The sequence below is a fragment of the Manacus vitellinus genome, unplaced genomic scaffold, assembly GCF_001715985.3.
Source record: "Manacus vitellinus isolate BGI_N305 unplaced genomic scaffold, ASM171598v3 scaffold_7_pilon, whole genome shotgun sequence".
Classification (NCBI taxonomy): Eukaryota; Metazoa; Chordata; class Aves; order Passeriformes; family Pipridae; genus Manacus; species Manacus vitellinus.
The window spans coordinates 17,514,821-17,537,858 of record NW_021940813.1 but is presented as its reverse complement, the minus strand read 5'-3'; the positions used below and the strand labels follow the sequence as shown (position 1 = coordinate 17,537,858).

General features: G+C 36.9%; 1 protein-coding gene across 1 annotated transcript in view; it reads right to left on the bottom strand.

The window, feature by feature from the left end:
* Nucleotides 1-23,038, bottom strand: part of ANOS1 (anosmin 1) — a 134,784-nt gene that overhangs the window by 4,574 nt on the left and 107,172 nt on the right. Inside the window, exons 12-15 of the mRNA XM_029964758.1 lie at nucleotides 6,756-6,850; nucleotides 4,392-4,563; nucleotides 2,970-3,190; nucleotides 689-830 (exon numbers count right to left, since the gene is read on the bottom strand). Of these exons, the coding sequence (XP_029820618.1) occupies nucleotides 689-830; nucleotides 2,970-3,190; nucleotides 4,392-4,563; nucleotides 6,756-6,850 (630 nt within the window). The remainder of the gene's footprint in view (nucleotides 1-688; nucleotides 831-2,969; nucleotides 3,191-4,391; nucleotides 4,564-6,755; nucleotides 6,851-23,038) is intronic.

Below are 23,038 nucleotides of genomic sequence, written 5' to 3'. Positions count from 1 at the left end.
TGGGGCTGTGAAAGGACAGAAAGATTCAAGCAGATGAGTCTTGAACTAATTAATTACATTTTTTACTTGGTTTCTCAACACTGAGCTGCACTTTTCAGAAACATATGAAGTGCTGGAAATGGTCATTAAGAGATTTGCACTGCTTTAGAAATATGATCAGGCTCTAGCCATGTTGTACTGAGCAAACCCAGAAAAATCTAATCTTGAAAGCTAAGGAATGCCAGGCCTAGGTAGCACCTGGAGGACAGACCAGCTTAGAATCCCAAGTGCTACAAGCATAAGCCAAAGGTGAGCTCTGACCCCCAGGGACATGTGCATTTATCAGACCAAAAACACCCCAGGCCAGCCCAGCAGCTCTGGTGACTCCAGATAACCTCGAGCTGATCACACACCCCTGGGACCACGACGATCCATTCAAACACCTGCCCTGGGATTCTGTGAACGAGCTGTGGTTGAATGAATGGCAAATGATCAGACCACAGAAACTGAGTGAGAGAAAGACTACATTTGCTTCCATCATTGCTGATGAATAGTTGTGGGGCAAAAAAAAGCCAGTATTTTCCCCACATCTTAAGTTTATGGAATGCTACTGGAATCAATAAAGACTCTAAGACTTGAAAATCTGTTTACATGTGGAGGATTGAAGTTTTTGCAACGTCACCACATGTCAGAACAGTGTAGTACTTACTGTGGGGTGAGAACGGAGGAAGGTCAGGTGTTCGGAACGATTTAATCGTAGCTGGCCCTTCCCCACCAGTCGTCAGCACTTGAACTTCCAAGCGGTACAGCATCGATGGCCTCAGATTGGGCACAGTGAGTACATAATGATCCTAAAATTAAATAAATCGCTTTAATTTTCAGAGCATCTAAAAATAAAACATGGTTGCTCTACTCACACACGAGTGGTTTAAATGGGTTCTATCACTCTCAGCACCCACAAATCACTTTCTTAGAATTCTGTTAAAAGGATTTAACATATGCATCACGTTGTTGAGAGGGTTTGTTCTGAATTTTTTGCTTGCCATTTCCTTTTGAACAGACTCTTTCACCATAATATTATAGGTTCATGTCTAGAAGGTCCAAATTGTTCCAGAGATTGTTGGGGAAAGTGGACAGTGTGCTCACCACTAAAAGATGAATAAGAATGTAACTTCTAAACATTCTTTGTAACAAACATGTTCATTACATAAACTTGTTTTTATTTTGGATCTGCATATGAATTCTACTAATTGGTAATTTAATTAGTGGTTGGCCTGGAGCCCCTTCTGTGGCTTGTGAAAAAAAGAGTGATCACACTGATTTCAGATTTGTCCCAATTACACCGCAAGAATTTGTCTTTTTAAGGCCATTTCTGGCATGATGGACTCACTTTTCACTACTGCATACCTTTCATGGTCACTTAGACCTGTGCAAAATTTCAGAATAATTTCATAGAATGTCTCAGATGGCTAAAGACTGACAGGTATTACAGAATCGGAAGCTATTCATCTCTATCAAAATCTAAACTATAAATCAAAACATCACCTGTAGTGAGCTGTTAGAAATCACTCATCTTATTCCAAGCTGAAAAGGCCCAGTCCCAGGAAGGGGACAGTTGGAGCAGTGAAGCCAGACAGTGTGGGTACAGTGTGCTCCTGTGACCTGTCAGGCTGGGCTGGCCAGGAATTTGCAGGACAAGTTATTCTGGTTGGCACTGTACCTGCGCCATGTGGGGAAACCAAAGTGAGCCGTGGGAATAACTGATAATTTGCTGTTACTGCCAGAGCAGAAAGTAAAGGGGAAAGGACAGAGAGAAAAAGTGGGGGGAAATGTGTAGTTTTACTGGCAAATTAGCATGTATTCTGAGAGGGGACTGCCATTAATAGACCTTGTTGAAGCCTGTTCCACCTTGTATAAATACTGAACGGGTAAGAAAAAGAGAGAAGAGTGCATACATTGCACTCATACACACACTCTGCTCACTCAGGTGCTCCTCCAGCAGTCAAAACCTGTGCATTTCAGTCCTGGTTGTGTAAATGCTACATTTTCAGTCAGAATGAATGACCATCACCATAAAATACCCTACATTTTGGTGCTTTCTGAGAGGTAGAAAATACTGTTTCAACTCAAAACAGTTTTCTGCAAGTTAACCGTGTGCCATAAATAGACAGATAGACATAGTGATAGATAATTAAAGGAATCACCAGGCTCTCCAGTAGTGAAACTAGAGGAAAACAGACAAAAAACTGAAACCCAACACAATGAAAAGGAATGTTTTAAATAAAACTTCATATATATTTCGGATCTAACTGAATCAAAAGCCTATGAAAAGGAATAGAAAGTCTAAATAAAACATACACCTGCTCCTAAAAAACAAAGATGAAAACCAAAGTGAAAATTAACATCTCATGGTCTGTTTACTCCGGCAGAGCTGGCAGTAGAGTTTGAATGAAGGTCTCTTCACCTGCCTCTGCCAGAGGAGGAACTTAAATAGCAAAGGCCATCTTGAAGAAAATAGGGGGAAGAATTAAAATTGTTAATGCTCACACTGTCAAAAAACAGTGAAATCTACTTCTTAAAATTATTTGTCCATCAGATAATGGTGCATATTGGCAGAGGGGGAATTCTTTTAAATTCATCAACAAGGACACCAAATAATTAGTAAAACTGACCAAGTTGAACAGCTTGATCATGAAAAGAAAATAAAAACTATCTATTGCTACACAGATGATCTCTTCCTCCTTAGAGGCACTTGTCAGACGACAATTGCCAATTTGAAAATTGGGCACACCAAAATGTTTGACTTGTCATCAAGAAGAGTAGCTATACTTTGTATCTCCACCAAGGAGGAAAAATTAAGCACTTCCTGCTCCAACTTGCTTGTAGAGCCAGAGTGTTTGACATCTGTGTCACCACTAAACACTAAAAATGATCCACATGCACACACACACACTTATGAAGCCACTAGCAAAAGGTAACAAACAACTTACTGCTGGCAGTATCTGTGACTGCGAAATGATGCTGTTGGGTAAACTGTTCTGCCGGCTTTCTGTAGTCACTTCTGCCCAAGTGACTTGAAACCCTGTCATGGGCTGGTGAAGGTCTGCCTTAGATATCTTCCAGGAAAAATGACCAGTGATGTTACCTTCCTGAACAATGAAAGATGCAGATAGATTCTCGGGTTTGGCCAACACTTTGGGTAGAACTGGCACTACAAATTTGGAAAGCAAAAAAGATAAGCTAAACTTTGAGAGATAATCTTCAATAACATTCACTTAATTTCACAAATCAAGGTCAACCAGAGATCTCTTTTTGGTGTTTCTAATCACAGGATCCAGTGAGCTTTCCAGCATCACATTTTCAGTGTTAACCAAAGCCTATCTCTGATAAATTCCACTGTCATTTTGGGTCGAATTCAAACTTCATATCAAATGCTATCAGCTGCAGGTACAGCACGGAAAGCCTATGGCATGTAAAGATCTAAGTGCCTCATTCACAGGCAGCCATCCTCCTGCTCCTCATATTTCAGAATACCTGAGCTCCAACTGAGTTTTGGGACGACAAGAAAACCCACAGAATAGCACAGAATTCCATAATTCAACCAAAAAGTAAAATTCATGCTCTAAAACTGTAGTACAAGTTAATCGCAGCACTCTGACTATGGGAAAGATATACCTGAGTTGTAGTTGCCCAGGAAGGTTGTACTGCTGGAAACTGTCAGGAGGGGTGGTAAGGAAATGGCAGTGGTGGCCAGCAGGACTCTGGGTGACTCACGGAGCATGGGGGTACCCTTGGGAACAGTAGGGGCTCAACATAATGGGGCTACCCTCTAACCAAAGAGAAAGGTATCCAGTCTTGGCAGTGCATAGCCATAGCTGACCTGACCTAGGGCTAGCTGACCCCAGAAGTCCTCTCCAACCAATATCTCCATAATTCTGCAATTTCCATAACCCTCTAGCTATACATTGTGATAATGTCATAAAAGGTATGAATGCCTGTATTTGTTATTTGAGAGCAGAATTAACCTTAACAAAAACAAACTGAAAAAGCAGCTTATATCGGCACCAAAATATTGAAATGATATAATTATGTTTACAATTATCATCCATCATTACAATACATATAACTGCGAAACTGTTATTCCTTACAAAAAATAAAAACTGTGTCATAACATGTCATCAAATATTTATTAAAATATCCAATAAAATTACACTAAATTGACAAAACAATAATATACTAGCCCAAATCAATACTACTCTGTATTTCAGTTGATTTTTCACATAAGCATTGGTTATATTTCTATTTGTTCTGAATCTTTCATTTCCTGTTTTAGAATTGCTTTTAAAGACTCTCTTTTGGTGATTATAAATGCATTTGGAACTATTTGACTAGTTCTCCATATTATGCCTTACCTCCTTCAGTAGGACAATTAATGTGCTTGTGCTTCTTTTCTTTAAATGCAGAGCAAGGGGGGGTAACAAAGAAAGTGCTCTCAGCCTTAAAACGCCCTTTAGATTTTGCAGGCAGAACAGTTACTTTGTATTTGCATGAAAATGACAGGTCCTTCAGAATAATGTAGTTTTCCTACAATAAGAAAAACAAAAAAATCACATGCTGGAAATAGATCTCTAGGGGGAAAAAAAAAAAAAAAGAAGAAGAAATTGAGGAATAAGATTGGCAAAAGATGAAAACTTTTCTCTAAAATAACATTTTCCTGGTATGCTTAACACATGCCAACGTGGTTTTTACTTGGAGAAGAAAGCAAACATTGTCAGTGTTATGATTATTTTCAGTAGTAAAGTATATTAGCATGGTATTCGAATATGTCCTTCAATTCTACACAGTTCCTTTGCCATGCTGCATCAAAGCAACTGGCTTCTAATATTTAGAACACTCTCTGAGTGATGGCAGTGGGGGTAGCAATGTGAGATATAAATGCTAATTGAATTAAATAAATGTAAGTTAAGCTGCTGTAAATGACAGGCTTCATCTATGTTTAACTTTTTAAAAGCACGTTCAAAGTTCAGCATGGCATTATGGATGCATTTTTTTCCACTTCAGTACATTAACTACTTCTATATTCTTATCAGGAAGAAAAGCTCCACAGCTAAACTACAAACCACAAGTCTCCGTTTAAGGACAATGAGCGGAGGAGAAAACTCTACACAAAGTGTAAGTGTCCTGACAAATTCTTATGGTTGTTTGAAGTACTTTTGAAAATCACAGTCTGAAAGCTTTAGCACAAATCATATACGAGAAAAAAAAAATGCTGCTTTGGTTGGATTTTTTCCTGGGAAAATGTCCAATAATACCTTACTGGCTAAGGTCAAAAGACTTTCACTACCTTTTAAGTCTTTAATTCCCTTCAGAATGACTAATTTCCCGTGCTCTTCTGCATAAGTCCCTGTTTTTTTCTAATTACAAACTGGATTTGCATCTAACCTTCACCTGGAAGGTCATTTTTGATGGGACATAGGGATCAGGCTGAGAATGGACTTGACTCCCTGCCTTCCTCCTGCCAGGAGAGTGCTCCAACAGGCTTCATGTCTCCTTAAAATTGTGACAGGGCTATTTTTATTTATTGTGGCAAGGCCTAAATGCTCAACACTGAAAGCTTAAGGGCTTTATCCTCCTTGACCTATACATACCCAGTACTAAACCTTTTGTAGTATCCACCCTCTTCTGTTTGCTTTCAATTATTTTTTCCTCAAAAGAAACAGCTTCCCAAAGTAGTTTGGATGAAATACCACAAAATGATTGAAAGGAAATAAATTAATTAATCCCACAATGCATTTGGACAGATGTATGAACAGTCTTTCCTGACCTCTAGTGGAAATAAACTTCTTAAATGTTAACTTTCTCTTATCTCCAATGTGCATATCTCGAAATACTGGGAATGAACATCATAACATTACATCATTTTTTAAATCCACCTCTAATATCTGCTATGCTAACCCCATGAAGCATTAAGTATTATGAGCTAACAGCACCCTGCGTGAGAAATTATGTCTTTTGATTTACTCCACTTTTACATGTCATTAACTCCCCATAACTGATGTGGTAGGATAGATCAGGGTAAGAAGGAAAGGTGAACTGTGATTTTGTCCACTCTCCATAACCCACTAAATCAACTGTGATGCACCAATCACATTATTATGTTGTTCAAATAATGTGTTACAGAAACACATAACACTAGATTGCCAACAAATTGAGAACGAAGAACTGCCATGCAATATATATTTGGGCTGACATGTACTTACATGGAGCTTTTCTTCTTATCTGATATCTGCCTGACTTCCAGATTTAATGTCTAATATTTCTCACCTACAGTCCTTTTTTTTCTTATATCTATTATTCTCCCCAGGGTTGTGAAACTCACCTGCATCTCTAAAAGAAAACCTAGTTTATCAATTACTATTATTACTGTTCAGTATTTGCATTGTGCTAGAGTCCTACATTACTAATTTCAGATAAAGCTCCATGTTTATTGCTGTAGAAATGCATAAGTACTTAGTTAAGAAGTTTGCCAGGTCTCATTTTCTGAATAACAACAACAACAAAAAATTTTAGCCTTGTGTGGATTTAAAAAACCAGACAACCCAAAACAGTCTAGATGCACAATTTTTATCTTTTGCCAAGGAGGAACATAAAAAAGAAAGATCCTTACTTATCTGTGAAGCAAGGTATTAAGCATACTGTGTTATGATACAGAACCATCCTTTCTCATGCTGCTTAGAAGCTATTCAGAGTCAAGCAGAGGCTGAATGGAGACTTACATAAGCCAGCTCTGTTACTTTCCTAAGTCCTTTGGTATCATTGTGTGCACAGGACTCCAGTAACCAGTGGACTTGGAATTGATTCATGCTGATATCTAAATGATATAAAAAGAGAGGAAAAGACATATATTATAAATATGCTTTCACCATTGCAACTTTTCTAGCTTCCCTGGATGAATATAGAAGGAGTTGTAAGTATGGTACATCCTCACCTGTACCTAAGAAACCTTTATATAATGGAGAAAATATTATATACCAAAGTAATTTAAACTTTGTATCAGCTAATGGAGATAAATTTAAAAACAGTGAAATGGTATTTTCAGATATGTTAGCATATACTGCTTACATTTTCCTTAAAAATCAAGAATTTTAAACTGAGCATTAAAAGAATAATCTCAATGCTACTACTTCTAATCATCCTGCAAATAATGGGAATGACTTTGTGACAACTGCCTGACTCTATATTGTTAGAGCATTGCAATACTCCTGCCTGGCACTGCTTGAAAAATCTGTGCCTGAAGATATGCAAAAATGCCTGTAAATCCCTGAGTTTTCACCTTTCAGAATACACCATAAAACTTGTTCAGTATCTGTCAAAATAAAATTCTAGTCTTGACTCTTAGGACTAATACTGAAGGTTTGAGTTTACTCCCATTTAAATCAATGCCAAAACTTGCTGCAGTATCAATAGGTTAAGCTTTCAACTTATTTCCAGCTCTTCTAGCTTTTTGTCTAATAATCCTTGAATAAGGAAGCAAAACAAAGAGCAATAAAGAATTTAACAAAAGAAGAAAAACTCATTAGGTAGTGCAAATAGTTTCTGACATTTTTCTGGATTTCATTCTCTATACAGGGGATGCAAAATTATGTCTGTTATTAATTAGCTTGGTATGACATAGCCACTAATGCCAAGTGCCTGATTGTGGGTTTCAGGAGGGAAAACAAATATCTTTGACGCCTTAAGGGCTGATCTGGCATTAGACTGCTATGAGTGATTTGGATGCAGAAGGGAAAGATTGTAAACTACAGAGAAAATAACTAGTGTATGAAACTAGCTGAAATGGCTCACTGAAATAGATTTTTGTAGTAGCTGTCTTCATAACAACAGGTATGTTAATTATGTGTGTGATTTCTTTAGAAACAGTATTTCTTTCAAAAAGAAATCTATAAAAAATAATGTCCTGCTTTGTGATTGTTCCCTCCCACTTAAAATAAATAAAGAAATGGATGTGCTTTTCTTTTCTCTTTATTGCTGGGCCTTCCCACTTGATGTGTCTATTGGATGGAGGCAAAAACTCACAGTGCATTTCCAAGTTGGTTTCACCTGATTTTATCTCTTCCAGTTCACTCAACTATTGTCCATCACCTTCTAGATGATCCTTAAGGTCCCTTCTGACCCTAACCATTCTATGGTTCTATGATTATTTTAAACTACCTGCATGGGTGGCCTGCTCTTTGCAAAGCTACAAAATGGCTATTTTCATTTGTAATAATTTTGACTTGCAATCTATAAATAAATCACTCTCTTTTTGGTAGAGATTTATCCAAGCCCTGTAATTACCCATCGATCAAGAACAGGATAAAACACATATCTGAAGTAGATTACTGAATATAACTACACGGGTAACTGCGGAAAGACAAATTCCAAGCCTCAAGACCTTACAACAGCTCAGCATTCAGATATATTGCTGCAGAAATTTACCAGGCTTCTGTTCCGAAAAGTAATTCAAGATAGAATCATAGAATCATATAACTGTTTGGGTTGGAAGGGACTTTAAGGATCATCTATTTCCAACTCCCCTGCCACGTGCAGGGACACCTCCCACTAGACCAGGTTGCTCAATGACCCCATCCCACCTGGCCTTGAACACTGTCAGGGACAGGAAAAAATATTTGTTATTTTTCAGCTACTGCCACAGCAGAATTCTGTTTGATTACGTAGCAGGTCCATCTCCATTCATTATGTGAGCTTCTGACCTCAGGTGGCTCTTTTCTTCCTTTCTACTTTTCCTTTCCTGCATTAGCAAACCCTTAGTTGACCATTTGTAAACAGCTGTGGTTTCTGATAACTTCTCTATTTGAGACAGAAAATCAGAAATACATCAAAAAAAGCCTATCAACTGTAAATCTGTAATTTGTACTGTAAATTTAGGATGAAAGTTTTCAATAAACAATTTCAGAATTTTATTTGAACAAACAGATCTTAGATTTGATAGTGCTCACATCTAGTATTCTGATAACAACCTATACTGAAAATAGAAGACTTTTTTTTTCTTTTCAGTGAGTATGCAATTAAAAGTTATCTGAAAAAGGTTTTTGCATACATATATATCAGCTGTTATAAACTGGAAGGCATCATGACAGCTGGAGCTGATGCTTAACTGGTGCTAAGTTTATCCAAAAAATTTCATTAGAGCAGGGCTTTATGACTTCCCTGAACTTTTACTTTCAAGATTAAAACTCCTTTGATTCTCACTTCCAGCTTTATAATGTCTGTTATCTAAAAAACTTGAAGATACACAGGAAGCCTGAAAAATTGAAAATGTATGTGCATGCATGTAGTATGCATATTAAATGACAAAATTGTTTTAGAAATTATCTTTAATATTTTTAAAAGGAAAAGGAGACAAAATGCATGGAAGTATCTAAAAGGCCAAAATGAGAGAATTTAAAAAAATGATGAAAATATGCACTTGTTTTTTAAAGGTGCTCATACAGCTCATGGCTCTCAAGTTTTATGAAACACTATATAGCTGATTTTGTATTTACAACACACACAAAAGAAAAGCTTCTCTCAGCCTTCCTTTCAGCAATACACTCCTAGTGAGATCACTACTATAATTTTACTTAGATTTTTTGTTTTAGTTGTCCGTTACAAACTCAGGGATAGGTACTGGAAAAGCCATTCAAGCTGCAGTCTAGATGAATGCCAGCCACTGCCACCAAATTAAGTCCAGCTAAAATTAATACATTGAGCAAACAGCCACATCTTTTTCTGAAAAGTCATTTGAGGAGTTAATATTAACAGAATATTCATTACCTAACAGGACTTATTTTGGACAGTTTTACGAGGAAGCTCTGCTATCCCTTCTAGAATAGGTACATAACACTGACAAGAAACTGCCAGACTCCTTCAGTCTGCTTCCCTGATATTTCAGATGTCACAGTATAAGGCCTTTTTGTATATAATCAATCTCCTTCTTACTAGTTTGGAGTTTTCTTGATTCTATACTTCCAATTAGCAGTCTTTATAAAGCTTGGTAACTTCACTGTTCTCATGGTTAGAAAGTCTATCATTTGACATTAAAAAAGTGATGCTTGCACAAACAGCAAGCATTTGTATTTTCCAGAACTCAAAATATTTGTATAGAAACACTGAACTTGAAGTACATTATAAGTACAAGCACTCATCTGAGCAGCTCTAAGCTTGTGAAATTAGTCAACAGACTTAAGTAAGAACAGCAGATAGCTTATTCAAATAATTACTTTTATTTTAAATTTATGTAAAGTGGAAAAAAAAAAAAAAAGACAATCCAGGACAATTACTTTGAAAATCTCTTAATGATAATGACATGGAAATGATCTCCAGCTGCCCAAGCTGAAGATTTTTAGATCTATAAGACAGTTGCACAAAACTCATCTTTTCAGATTAATAGTTGCTGCTAATTACTTTGATTGTGATTTTTAAAGTAAATTTTCTAAAGTATAAAATGAGTTCCTAGGCTTAAGAAAACATTTCTATACAAACATCACACGCACTTACCTCTTTTGCTCAACAAAGACATGCAGCTAACTTTGTTGGACAGAAATCTTAAATCCTAATTAGAAACGTATGGATCAGGGGATGCTCTAATGCATGTGGTTTTTTTTAATTTGACCAAAACTGTCTTTATTTTCACAAGAATCTCCACAAAACTCTCTATCAATTGTGTTTAGAAAGATATTCTTCACCAAATTTTCTGTTTTCTTCCCCTCCCCAATTTAAACTCTTTAGTTCCATTTTAATAAAAACAAAACAATACATTTAAAATTTTTGTGGGTGGAAAATGTGCATTTATTCTGTAGCCTCAAGCTGTAAAAATAGCTCAAAATCCTGTTAATGCCAATGCCTAATACATCTGTTCATCACTTGGAAAAGTTCAGGTTATTATGCACAATTTAAGCGTCTTAAATTGATAAGTACCAAGTACTGGAACAAAGCCTAAGCCATGGCTGCACGATGGTTACTAGGAATACCCTAGGCCTACATTCTACACTTGCTAAATCTTATAATCTCCCAGAATTTAAAGCTCTGAGAATCATTCAGAAAAATAACCCAACACAATTCCAGGTAACTGCGACTTTTCCTAGATAGAATTTCTGGTTTAAATGGTTCTATTGAAAATAAACTAAATTTTAAACATGATCTCTTTCCCTCATCTTTGCCAACACTTTCCACATTTCTGTTTTGTACATATACATTACTGCCAGCCATATGAATAATTTCTTCTAATGTGGTTTCTTTTTTTTTACCATGCTACTGCAAACAGCTACTTTTTCGGCCTCAAATACTTTATTTGCTTTATATTGCAATTACTGTACAGGAGGGTGCCAACTTCACAGTCACGAGCTAAAAAACTGGCATAGCATGGGCATAACAGCAGTGAAATTTGTTCATGCAGCCCAACACCACCAATATGGACATACTGTCACTCCAGGAGACCAGGTAAACAGATTTAAGAGGTATTTATGTCTTTATATTCCTGTGATCCACAGCAAGAAGACTTGCAGCAGACTGTTTTGAGAACTGCAGCTGGTTTGCTGGAGGTCTTTAGGCAAAGCACTTCATGGCTCCTTACCTCTGTTCCACCCCGTCAAGTGGTGATAATGATAACAGTGTATGTCGTAAAAGTATTTCAGCTCTTGTAAATTATTCTGATGTATCTCTCTACCATTTGGTACAAAAATGCCAATTAATACCAGCTGTGACAGCACTATTATGCAGGCACCAAATTACAAAAACTTATTAGAAAGGGATTTGCTGGAAAACAAGATTTCATAGCAGATACGTTCAACAACAGCACCTCAAATTAAGGTGCAATTACAATAAAAATGTCTGGCATCAATAAACACAGCAACATCAAGTTGATTTCTGCATCATGACAGGATTTAAAGTAATTAATATCCAGTGTCTGACAGATTTTCCCATTAGAATAAAAGGTAAAAAAGAAAATATTATAAAATAAGACATACTTATATGCCTTTACCTGCCGGCTTTAAATTAAAGTATTAATTTATATAAATAACTAGCAGCTGTGAAATGCATATTTCAGTAAAAAAAAAAGGTGTTCTGTATTTTTTGTCAAGATACCTCAGCAAACTGACTTCCTCCAAAATACATACACATAATTAGTATGCTAACTGTATGTCGAAATGAGTTGTTATCAAAGCTTGGAACATAGTTAGCTATATGAAAACCTGCTGTCTTCATTCAAAGCTAACATTCCTTCAAGCAGAATACCACGAGGAGTCTGAAATATCTGTGAAACTATTCAGTAAGAAAATTATTGAAACAACTTGTTCTTTGTGCAGCTAAACCTTTAGATTCATTATATTTTGTTAGATCTGATATTTCATATAGCAAACCACAATGATTTTTTCTGACTGGCCATATGTTTTTTGTTTTGCTTCTCACAGTGGGGCGGGGGGGATCGATCTTACAAGCTTCTGAACACTCTGGCCCTGATTCAACAAAGCACTTAGGCATATGAACAGTCATGTTGATTTCAATAGTTAAGGGTAGCTAATGGATCGGGCCAGAAAGTTTAGAACCCAGCAAGATCAAGACACAAATGACCATACTAACTATAGTTAAAGAATGGTCCTGAACATGTCTTTGATGGTCTTAGACTAATACAAAGAAGGAAATATAGCAAAATTAAGTAATTTCCTTTCTGGATCATGTGTCTTGCAGCATTACTGCTCTAAAAATAGACTCCAGCAAGGGGAAAAGATTTTGTATTTAATATCAGAACACAGGGCATAATCTGCTCAGGACACATAAAGTGCATGTCACAGTATCTACAAGCTTGATTGTTTCTACTGTAAAGTTTTAGTATGATTTTGGGGAGCTCTGTATAAATCCTGGGTCAAATAAACACACCATCCAGGAAAAAACATTTATCTCATTGTATTGGATGGTGAAGCTGTACTGCGGCGAATGCAAAAGTAGCAATGATAAATCGTGAAATTTTTGATGCCTTCCATAAAGTAGAACAAACTATCATCTCCAAAGTGCCCACAGATGTGTAGAAGTCAAAGACTTCCTGCAGAAATGTTCCTGCTCTTTCTACTGTATGTAACCCCTGATACACCTTTGTGGAACTAATACAACACAGTACTGATTCCAACCCACCACTCTAGCAGAAGAAATACAGTATGACCTGCCTGTATTTCCAGACCAAGAACTTTTAAACAAAGAGTTGAGATAGAATGCAATGAAGTGTCCTCTGCTCTCTCAAGCTTATGTTGGACCAACATTCTTTTTCATGTCTACAGAGAGATCTATAATATGCAATTTTCCATCAACACTTTTTCTGCTAAGACTCAGTTGCTGAAAAAGATGAAGGAAAGACTGAAATATGGGCAAAATCCAAGCGAATAAATAAAGCAGTGTTATTTACTACTAGTTCCTTCAGTTTTGAAGACTTGATTAGCATGAAGCGATCCACATGGTATTTACAGTATGACTGAAGACCAGTTAGGGAAGGGATACTTCAGTGTATTGCAGAGAAGCAAAATATGCTCAGTCAGACCTTAACACTTATTTATTTCTTCATATATTGGTTCATGAACATTATATGACTGAATCATGATGTCCAACATTTGCAATCTGAAGCTAATGATAGGACAAGAAATAATAACACAGTAACAAGTGCTATTTTACTCATGGTAATTTAACAAGGGCAAAGTGGGGGAAACACAATTTACCTTCAACTATTGTTAAAATGCTGCATTGATGGGCTAATGCATTGCAAGTCTCTCTGTACTCCTCTTTTCGCTGGAAAAACTATTTGTTCTGTCGCAGGCATCTTAAAACAATTAAATGAAAACCTCTCTGTCTCTTTAGCTGCCACATGGTGGTATAAAAAAGGGAAAAAAAACCACAAAAATTTGTTTGGTTATGAAATTCATGGTATTCATGACACCTCTGAGAAAAAACTTTTTAATAATCACCTATTCGAGCAGTATGATTAAAATAAACACCAAAACCTTCAGCTGACATTTAAACTTCATTCAACAAACACTTCCTAACAAGGCAAATCTTACTGTTTCCTGCTCTTACGTGGAATATAGGCAGTTTCAATTAAATCACAAAGATTTTGTTTCTCACATTATGCCATTTAAAACAAACTTTCTTTCTGTAGAACACATTCTTTGTATAATACAGCTATAAGCCTTTCCAAAAATTATATTAACAATTACTATGTAATTTAAAGATAGGCCTGAGCCACAGTATTTTTGTCCATATCTAGACCTAGGAAGCCCCAATGTTTGAAGATGTTTATATTGAAGGATTTAAGTTTGGGATCATCTCTAAGCCGGATTACCTCTACCGTTACTCATTTTCCCACACACAACATCCTATACAAACTGAGTTCAACAGTATCTCGTTCTGGTTTTCTATTACAAGGAAATTTGCCTCTTGTAAGCTCCAAGTCTCACAATAGCTGCTTGTAGGCTGAATGGTAGCTTCCTACATTATTCACTCACAGCCAGATTTTCAAAGCTATCTAAGTATCCAAAACCTGAATTTAATGAAAAATTAAAAAAAAAACCCAAACAAAAAACACTCACTATGGTTATAGACACATTGAAAATGTCACTAGGCACCCTATCATTACATCACATTCTATTATTATTTAGCTTTCTGTGTATCTTTAACAAATCTGGACAATAATTTAGATGAGTAGGCTATATTGAGGGTAAATAATCTTCGAGTCTTTCCCTGTTCCAGAGTCAAGATACAGACCCATCCTATCTCTAACTCCACAGTGGGAAGAGATGCAGAGGTGCACCTGCTACTCCCTTCTCTCTCACATCCCATGCAAAAGCCATAGGGTGGGTTTGTACATATGTACAATGATCCATCAAGTTCCAAAACTGGAATTTCCTGATATGCATCATAGCATGCCATATCAGGATGTTGCTTTGCCTTAACACGCAGTTTCTAAATCCGCAGTATAAAATTAATGAGTCTACAAGAAAAAAGAACCAGCTTAAACATGTATAAAATCACGTGCATACAGGTAGGGTGAACAGAGCTTGACTGTTTTCTGTGCCCCCAATGTAAGAATTTGTATTCAAATAAAGGTAAAAGAACTGCCTTCAAAACAAATTAAGAAGTGTGGTTCCTCATAGAACAAGAACTTAAAACTCTGGAACTCCATAGCCCAGGGTGTTTCAAATGCCCAAAAAATTATGTCACCCCGACGGGACACTGGATATTATTGTAAAGATTAACACACCAGAAGTGAATAAACAAAATGAAATCACATCAGGCTCAGGAATTTTCATTAAACAGACATTGTCTGAAGCCGGGACAATAATCTGCAGAAGAACCATTAGACTCTTGCCCTAAGTTCCATTTGATTTCCTTTTGGCCACTGACAAGAGCAGAATACCTGTTGAGTAGGATCTTTGGTCTAGACTACTATGGATACTTTTAAATTCAGTTTATGGTCATAGGAGCAAAAGGAACTGGTGTTTAACAACTCATTATTCATCAGATGCATACATGGGACATCTTAAATTTATATTATAATATTACTGTCAGATACCCTTTTCTTGGTTTCTTTCCCTCCAACTCTAGCTACTCATTCAAATAGTCCATTTTCCTTCCCTGTCTGTAGTGTTTATGCAACTGGTTTTATGGCCACCTTAAAAAAACCAGGCTAATTAAAAGTACAGCTTAAAAAGAGGTATGTGGAGGAAAACTGACCCAATTTACAGAGGACACTCGTTAGTTTAAACCACCTTCACCATGAGCATGAGGATTCCCTGCTGATAGCTTAACCTCCCCTGGATCACATGATAAATGTTTTATTCAGAACTTAGGCAGGATAAGAGAGTGCTCATGAACAGTTATAAGCCCATAGCTGATGGAGAAGTGTCTTGCTAAACTATAGTGCCTCAGTACCTTTTTACTCACAGTAGGAATCGTATGGTTGCTCGAGGTAGCATGGTGTAAGCATATAAGACAGAACTTTAACTTAATATGACCTAGTGATACAGCTTGGGGAAAGAAGAGGAAGAACTGAATGGCAAAAAACTTGCCATTTTATCCCTCTATTATTGAGACTGCCTCACAACAGACATTGCCATTGACAAGCTTAGTGATACTATATATGTATGCATACATATGAAGTACTGTATTTTTTGTTAAAATAATTAACTTTATAGGTTGTGGTAATACTCAAGAAGTAATTAGAAATATAGAAAATGTGTACTAGGCAGACAGTATTACTGAAGGTACATAAAGATGCTGGGTTTGAAAACTTATTTTTTCCTGAAGAATGAAAAATCAGTCAAGAGTTTACTTATTAGTTGGCCAGTTAATTTTTTCAATGCATGTGAGTTAAGTCTTGATAAATAATTTTGTAACACAATATGTGTGTCTACAGTCTGACCGCAGGTCCTCATTCCACCTAATGATGGTCTATCTTTGGATTGCTCTCATGAACCAGGTAATTTGCAATTATATTTCTATTTGATCCTTTAATGCAAGTTCAAAAGAAATCAAACTTAAATTTCTATCAGTTACTAAATTTAAGAATAAAAAGAAAACTTCTTTTAAATGCATAAATTAAATTAAATACACTTTCACAATTATTGAAGGTGTTCTGGAGTATGATTCAGGTCACACCGAGGGCTTCCAAACAGCCCACACCATGTAAATTTTAAAATGAAGCAATAAATCGATCAACTGTACAAAGTGTTAGAACTAGTCTGACGAATGTTCTGGACATTCTGCCTTTAGCAGACATCAGTGGGTGCCTGTTAAGCAAAATCAGTCTTCTGTGATGTCTGAGCTCTGGCACCACAGTGGGTAGTTCTGATTTGGCCTGTGATTGTTTGATTTCCTGGCAGACTTTGAATCAATTCCAACTACATTTCTGGGACTAATAGTTGGACAAACTTGCCCTAAGTCTCTCACACCAAGAGCTTTCACCACCTACCCTGAGAGGTATGGAGAGTTGGAATCAAGTGAAAGGCAACAAGTAATGGTTTTCTGTTCTGCTTTTGAAAACATGCAAAAAAATGCAGTAAACTGTGCCCTTGAAACGACTCTCCCATATTGTCTCATTTGCAGGGGAGATGCCACCGAGGTTACCAATATTGTAAATGTAATTTTAAAACTTTATTACTTGTCTCACTAATCAATTGCAGACTATTTGAGAAGTTGCACACCATCTGCTCTACCAAATTGTATTATTTGTGGTTGATGTTTTTCATGACTCCCACTAGTAACATTCTAAGTATTGTCAGCACTTTACATACGGACACAAAGCACACTCAGAGTCCTGTAGTCAGTTTCTACAGTACAAGAGTCAGCTGTTCCCCTTTTCATTCTCTCCAAAAAGGCAAAGAGATTTTTCCCAGAACTATATTAAGCCTACGTAAGACAAAGTCAGGGAGGAGTAGGAATCACACAGATGCTTCAGATAGGATATTCTTTTAACTATGGAATAATTTCCCATAGGAATTAAAGCCAACAGCATTACCCATCTCCCCAGGCAGGATGCTGTGGAAGTCCATAGGATAAAGGCATCTGAGTCAGCTGTAGCCTATGTGCAAAAGCAAATTATGCAATATCTACTAGTACATTTCTAAAGAGGTGATCTAGTTGAAGATTCCTGTGCTTGGGGCCAGCTTTACTAATTAAATCCCTAAATACTAATGCACATTATGCATACCCACACAATCAATCGCTGTTGAGACAAAATCTCTGTATTGTCATGGAAGTCCGAGGGCAATATACTGGTGTATACTTCACAAAAATTAACAGTGAGGTCATTTTCTTGGAAGAACCATCCAGACCCTGGTGATATCTTGAAGTACAAATATTTTACTGCTTAAATATCGATAATTAGAATATGGCCAGCTGCTCAAACACTAATCTGCCTAGTGCAACAGTTAGTATCAAACTAAATAATGCATTAGTGTTAAGCAACTAGTGTTGAATTCTTTACAGTAACAGCAAGAAACTCCAGCTGGCATTGAAGGGTTTCATTAGCTTCAATAGCTCTACTTCCATGAGAAAGGACCATTTGATAACACGGGGAAAGCTTTCAATTATTTTAAAACCTGCCATATGAAATACCTCATTACAAACAAAGAGTCGGTACATACAGTCACTTCATTTATGTCCCTAAACTAAGTGAAAGTTAATTTCGTTTTCCTAAGATCTGGGTTTAAAAGCACTTGTGGTAGCATTCTGTTTGCTTTGCCTTGCCTTGCATTTTATTCTTCCCCATAATTTAATTCATTATTCTTGTTTGGTTGATTTATCAGACAATGGAGGATTCTCTGCCTCTCCCTGCCTTAAGTGTTCTTTTTTTCTTCTGCTTTAGCATTTACAGAAACACAAAGAAAGGAGCCTGAAGCCAAGTCTTAATGCATTTTAAATATTTGTCTTTTTAAGCAAAACCAAGGGGCCGATATATTGATTTTAAATACCTACAAGTACTTAAAATGTGTAGTTTAAACAGGGGGAAGTAAATGTACATAGACTTCATTCAATAAAAAGTGAAGGAAAATAAAACTTTACCTGAACAAGGAGAGGCGCATTATACTCCTATAACAGGCACTAAGAAAATGGTAGTGAAAGCAGAGTAATGGGTTAGAAAATATTGTGATACGTTGCTTTGGAAAGAAAATACTTCCTAATATTTTAATGTATTATAATTATTGCAGCAAGTGATGAGAGTCGATGCAGTGAGTTCATAAAAAGTGTTTTCTTTTTCTTCTGTCTATTGGAAATATCTTATTTTCATATACAAATTAGCAGCAACTTGTCAGCTTTTCAGCAGACATCCAAAACCTCAGCTCTTCAGCTGCCCAACCACTGAAAACTAAAGAAAATGTAAGCTTCTTTTTATTTTCACACTTTCAGACTTGATTACTGCACAAGATGTTGAGGATCTTAATTATCCTAAGTAGCTAATCCTTTTAAGTAGGGGGTTCAGAGTGTATCCGTTCTTGGTAATGGATGGTACTCTGTGACTCCAGCAACAAGGAGTTAAAAGTGATTTGTTTAATTTGATTCCACCATTTGACATAAACAACTCATAATTTCTAATTTCACACAGTCAATTCCAGACACAAATACATTCTTCTCTTCATTTACAAAGGTGGGATTCATGCTGCTTAAGGAGTGTATTAAGGTATGTTTCTCTAATCCCAAGCCTAAATCAAGCAGCAAGTGAAACACATTTTCTTTTTTCCAAAAGAATCTATTGTATTCTTATGCAATATGCTTTTTGATGACTCTAGCAAAATTATGTGCATTTGCTAAGTACCTTGTACTGCCTGAAGTGTGGAGATATTTTTGCTAGCATACGTCCTGGAGTGAAGTTATTATTGCCATCATACTGAAGCATTCAAACTGAAAGATTATTTCAAAAAGAGACCTATTTTAATGTAAAGTCCAGATCCTACATTTTTATTCATGCCTTGTGCTTACTGAAGTAATGGGACTTAAGAAATGACACTTAAAGAACAGGCCTAGATAAGTTTTTCCTGCTTAACAAATTGTGGCACATTATGATGCATATATATGGAAATCCATCCACTTACTAAGACTTTTACTCAAAAACTTCTGAGTATTGAATGAGTTTCTGAGTACTGACATGCAATCAATCACTCCTTTACTGTATAATGAAATCAGTTTGGTCATAGTTTGCAACACACCCTCTGTTGCAGTTGTTGCATGGAACAGAGGTCTGATGAATTCTATTCAGAAGGATGGTACAAAACCAAGACCTTTAGCCCTGATGTCATCATTGTGTTCTTTTCACTGGCTTCCGAGAGGCACATCTGCAAATTTCACTGAGGGATATGTCTTCATAGTCATGGAAGAACTACCTTTGAATGTCAACAGACATCACCATACCTTCTGTACATCCTAAGGCACACTGCAATAAACTTAGATGGCCTGTGTAGGCTGGTATTCATGAAGGATAAATTTCCTGTCATTGAGGAAACAATGACAACATCTATTATAGAGCCTTACAGACAGAACTGAATAACTTGATTTAGCTTCAGAGTTAGTTCTACTTTGAGCAGGTGGTTGGGCCAGCTGACATCCAAAGGTCCCTTCCAACCCATTTAAATTATTTTATGATTCTGACCTATTTTAGCTCTTTAGACTGAGTAAAATGATTCAAATTCAAAAGCAAAATGATTTCTCAGCTAACAACAGAACCAATGAGAATAATCTAAAAGATTATTCTTTTAGAATAATCCTGAGGGAGCTGGGCCTGTTTAGCCTGGAGGGCATCTTATCAGTGCATACAAACATCTTGAGGGCAGGTGTCAAGAGTATGGGGCCAGAGTTTTTTTGGTGGTGCCCGGTGACAGGACAAGGGACAACGAGCACACAGGGTAAATTTCATATAAATATGAGGAAAAAATTCTTTACTTTGAGGGTGACAGAGCACTGCAACAGGTTGCTCAAAGAGGTTGCGGAGTCTCCTTCTCTGGAGATATTCAAAACCTGCCTGGACATAATTCTGTGCAATCTGCTCTGGGTGAACCTGATTTAGCAGGGAGGTTGGACTAAATCTTCCAAGGTCCCTTCCAACCCCAACCATTCTGTGATTCTGTGACAACATACTGGTTTAAATATCTTCATCTAAAAAAAAAATTCAAAATCTAAATAATGTTTTTGTTTCATTATCTCTGCAACCATCTCTTGTTAGGATCACGATGTATACTGCAGAGACTACAAAAAACTTGAAAGCCAAATGAGACAAGCAAATATTGCTACAACCAACTGAAATTTGATCAATTTACAAATGTTCAACATGTTTAAGCTTGAGACTTTTATTTCTTGAATTATTTTTTTAATCGTGGAAACTCTTATGCTTCTCAATCTACTTATTTCACATGGTTTTATGATCGTTTCTTAATTTTTATGTTTTAATGTTGTACATTCTAATATAGGACTATAGAATGACTGTTTCTCCACCAAAAAAAGTGTTGATTTTTCACAGGAAAATGAGAACATTATTGCAATCAACAGGGACTCCTGTGTTCACACACCATGTAGGAGACAAAGAGGTCAATTCCTGTGAGGAAGGATTTGAACTCTGGTTGCCTACCTGCAATATAAATATATATTATGCCATAGAGCAGGCTCAGATAAGTTCTCTGTCAGTATTTCCTATTGTAGATGCTGCAACTCACTAAACACAACTTAAGACAGTGTAGTTCATAATGGAGAAAGATGCATGGGTACAGTTCCCAACACAGCTGGCTCCAGTAACTGCTGTCTTTCATAAATACAGGACACAGCCAATATGCTTCTCCTGCTGTGTTCCTTGCGTGGTGAAACAGACTTTCTCTGCAGCAAATTGTCACTAGTAAATTTACAGTCAGTACCTCATCCATGCACTACATAATCTCCAAACTCCTGCAAGGGCTTATAGAAGTTACTGGCTTCTCAGGAGCAAGTAACTGGCTGTATTTCAGTTCCACATGAGGCAATGGCTCCTGCTGGGTTACTGCATATGCTGTCACTCAGAACGCGGATATTTTCTTTTTAAAAAAGAAAATAAAAAAGTCTGATTAAATGCCATATTCTGCTCCTCTTCACACACCTTTGCTATCACTGTTTGTTCTGGGAGAAAAATGAAGGCATCTTCCACTGCGTGACTGGGGCATGTACTTAAACACCCCAGTGCCTGTTATAGAGCTTGCCCCCAGCTCATGACCAAAACAGACCTCTGAGTGCCCCCTTATGTAACTGGATGCATACATGTTCACACAAGATGAGTCAGCTGTACAGTCAGCTTCTTGGCAACTCAGCTAGTCCATTCCTGGCACAAGGTCACAGCATGTAAATCAACGTCATTTTTGACAGGTCTGCGACATTTTCCTATTATGGAGATTACATCACTTCCAAACACTCTTATTTCCAAACTATGAGTCACTATAATGATGCTGACTACCTATTTCTTCTTATAGACATCTATAGCATTTAATACAAATATTATCTCCAAGTATGTAGTAGAGAGTGAGATTCAGCTCCAGATTTAGATGGAAACATTTAAGTATCTACAGTGCAATGTCTCTAAGCTTGATATCTCTGTTACCATGATAATTAGTGGACACTTATTCAAAGTATCTACTTTGGAACAAGAATATTGCTGTACTGGTCACGATTTTTTCTTCCTTAAGTACAACTAACTTTGGAAAACTATTAATAAGGTGAATTTCAATAGGGGTGCTGGCATTTTGGTCACAGGACACATGGTCTTTTTTCTGGCAACAGGCTGGCAGGAAAACGGCTGCAGCTGGATCGATTGTTCCACTGGGCTGACTCTTGCCTGCAGACTGTGAGTTGCGCAGCCCTGCCTGATGCCTGTGGGAGAAATCATAGTCTCCTCATCTTTGAATCCTTCCCTTGGTTTTTTCAGTACAGACTGACAGGAACTGAACTTCAGCTCACAGAGAGACATTAGGTATCTCTAAGCCTTCTATAAATGAGCTGTCTAGGTTCCCTTCTGTTCTCTGTAAAGAAGAGAGGTATCTCCAGAGAACAATTCTGCTGCTGAGGGGGATGAATTGCTTCAGAAATCACCTGCTTTTCTTTTCTGACTATAAAAGGAGCTTGGCCAATGAGTCGACAACACAGTTGCAAATGGCCAAAGTTCAAGGTGATCAGTCCCAACCAAGCTCAGAATATATAAATCTCGCTTTGGATAACGAAAACCACATTTTTAGGTAAACGATAGTCCCCAATTAAAAATGCCTAACTTTTTTATTTAAACTGTAAATTAGTCCAGCTTCCTATGAAGCTAACTAAAACTGAAATATAATGGGGAAAGCCAGAAAAAGAAAACCAGCACAGACAAGACAGGGACAAACATTTAAAATGTGTATGTAGTCAGGCTGAATCAAAGCCTGCAGATATTTATGGAGGAATAAGGATGGATTTGAAAGTAATTGACACAGCAGAAGGCCACCATTCAAACAGGCAGGCACTTTTTAAAAAGCAAAAGATACGTCTCATGCACAAT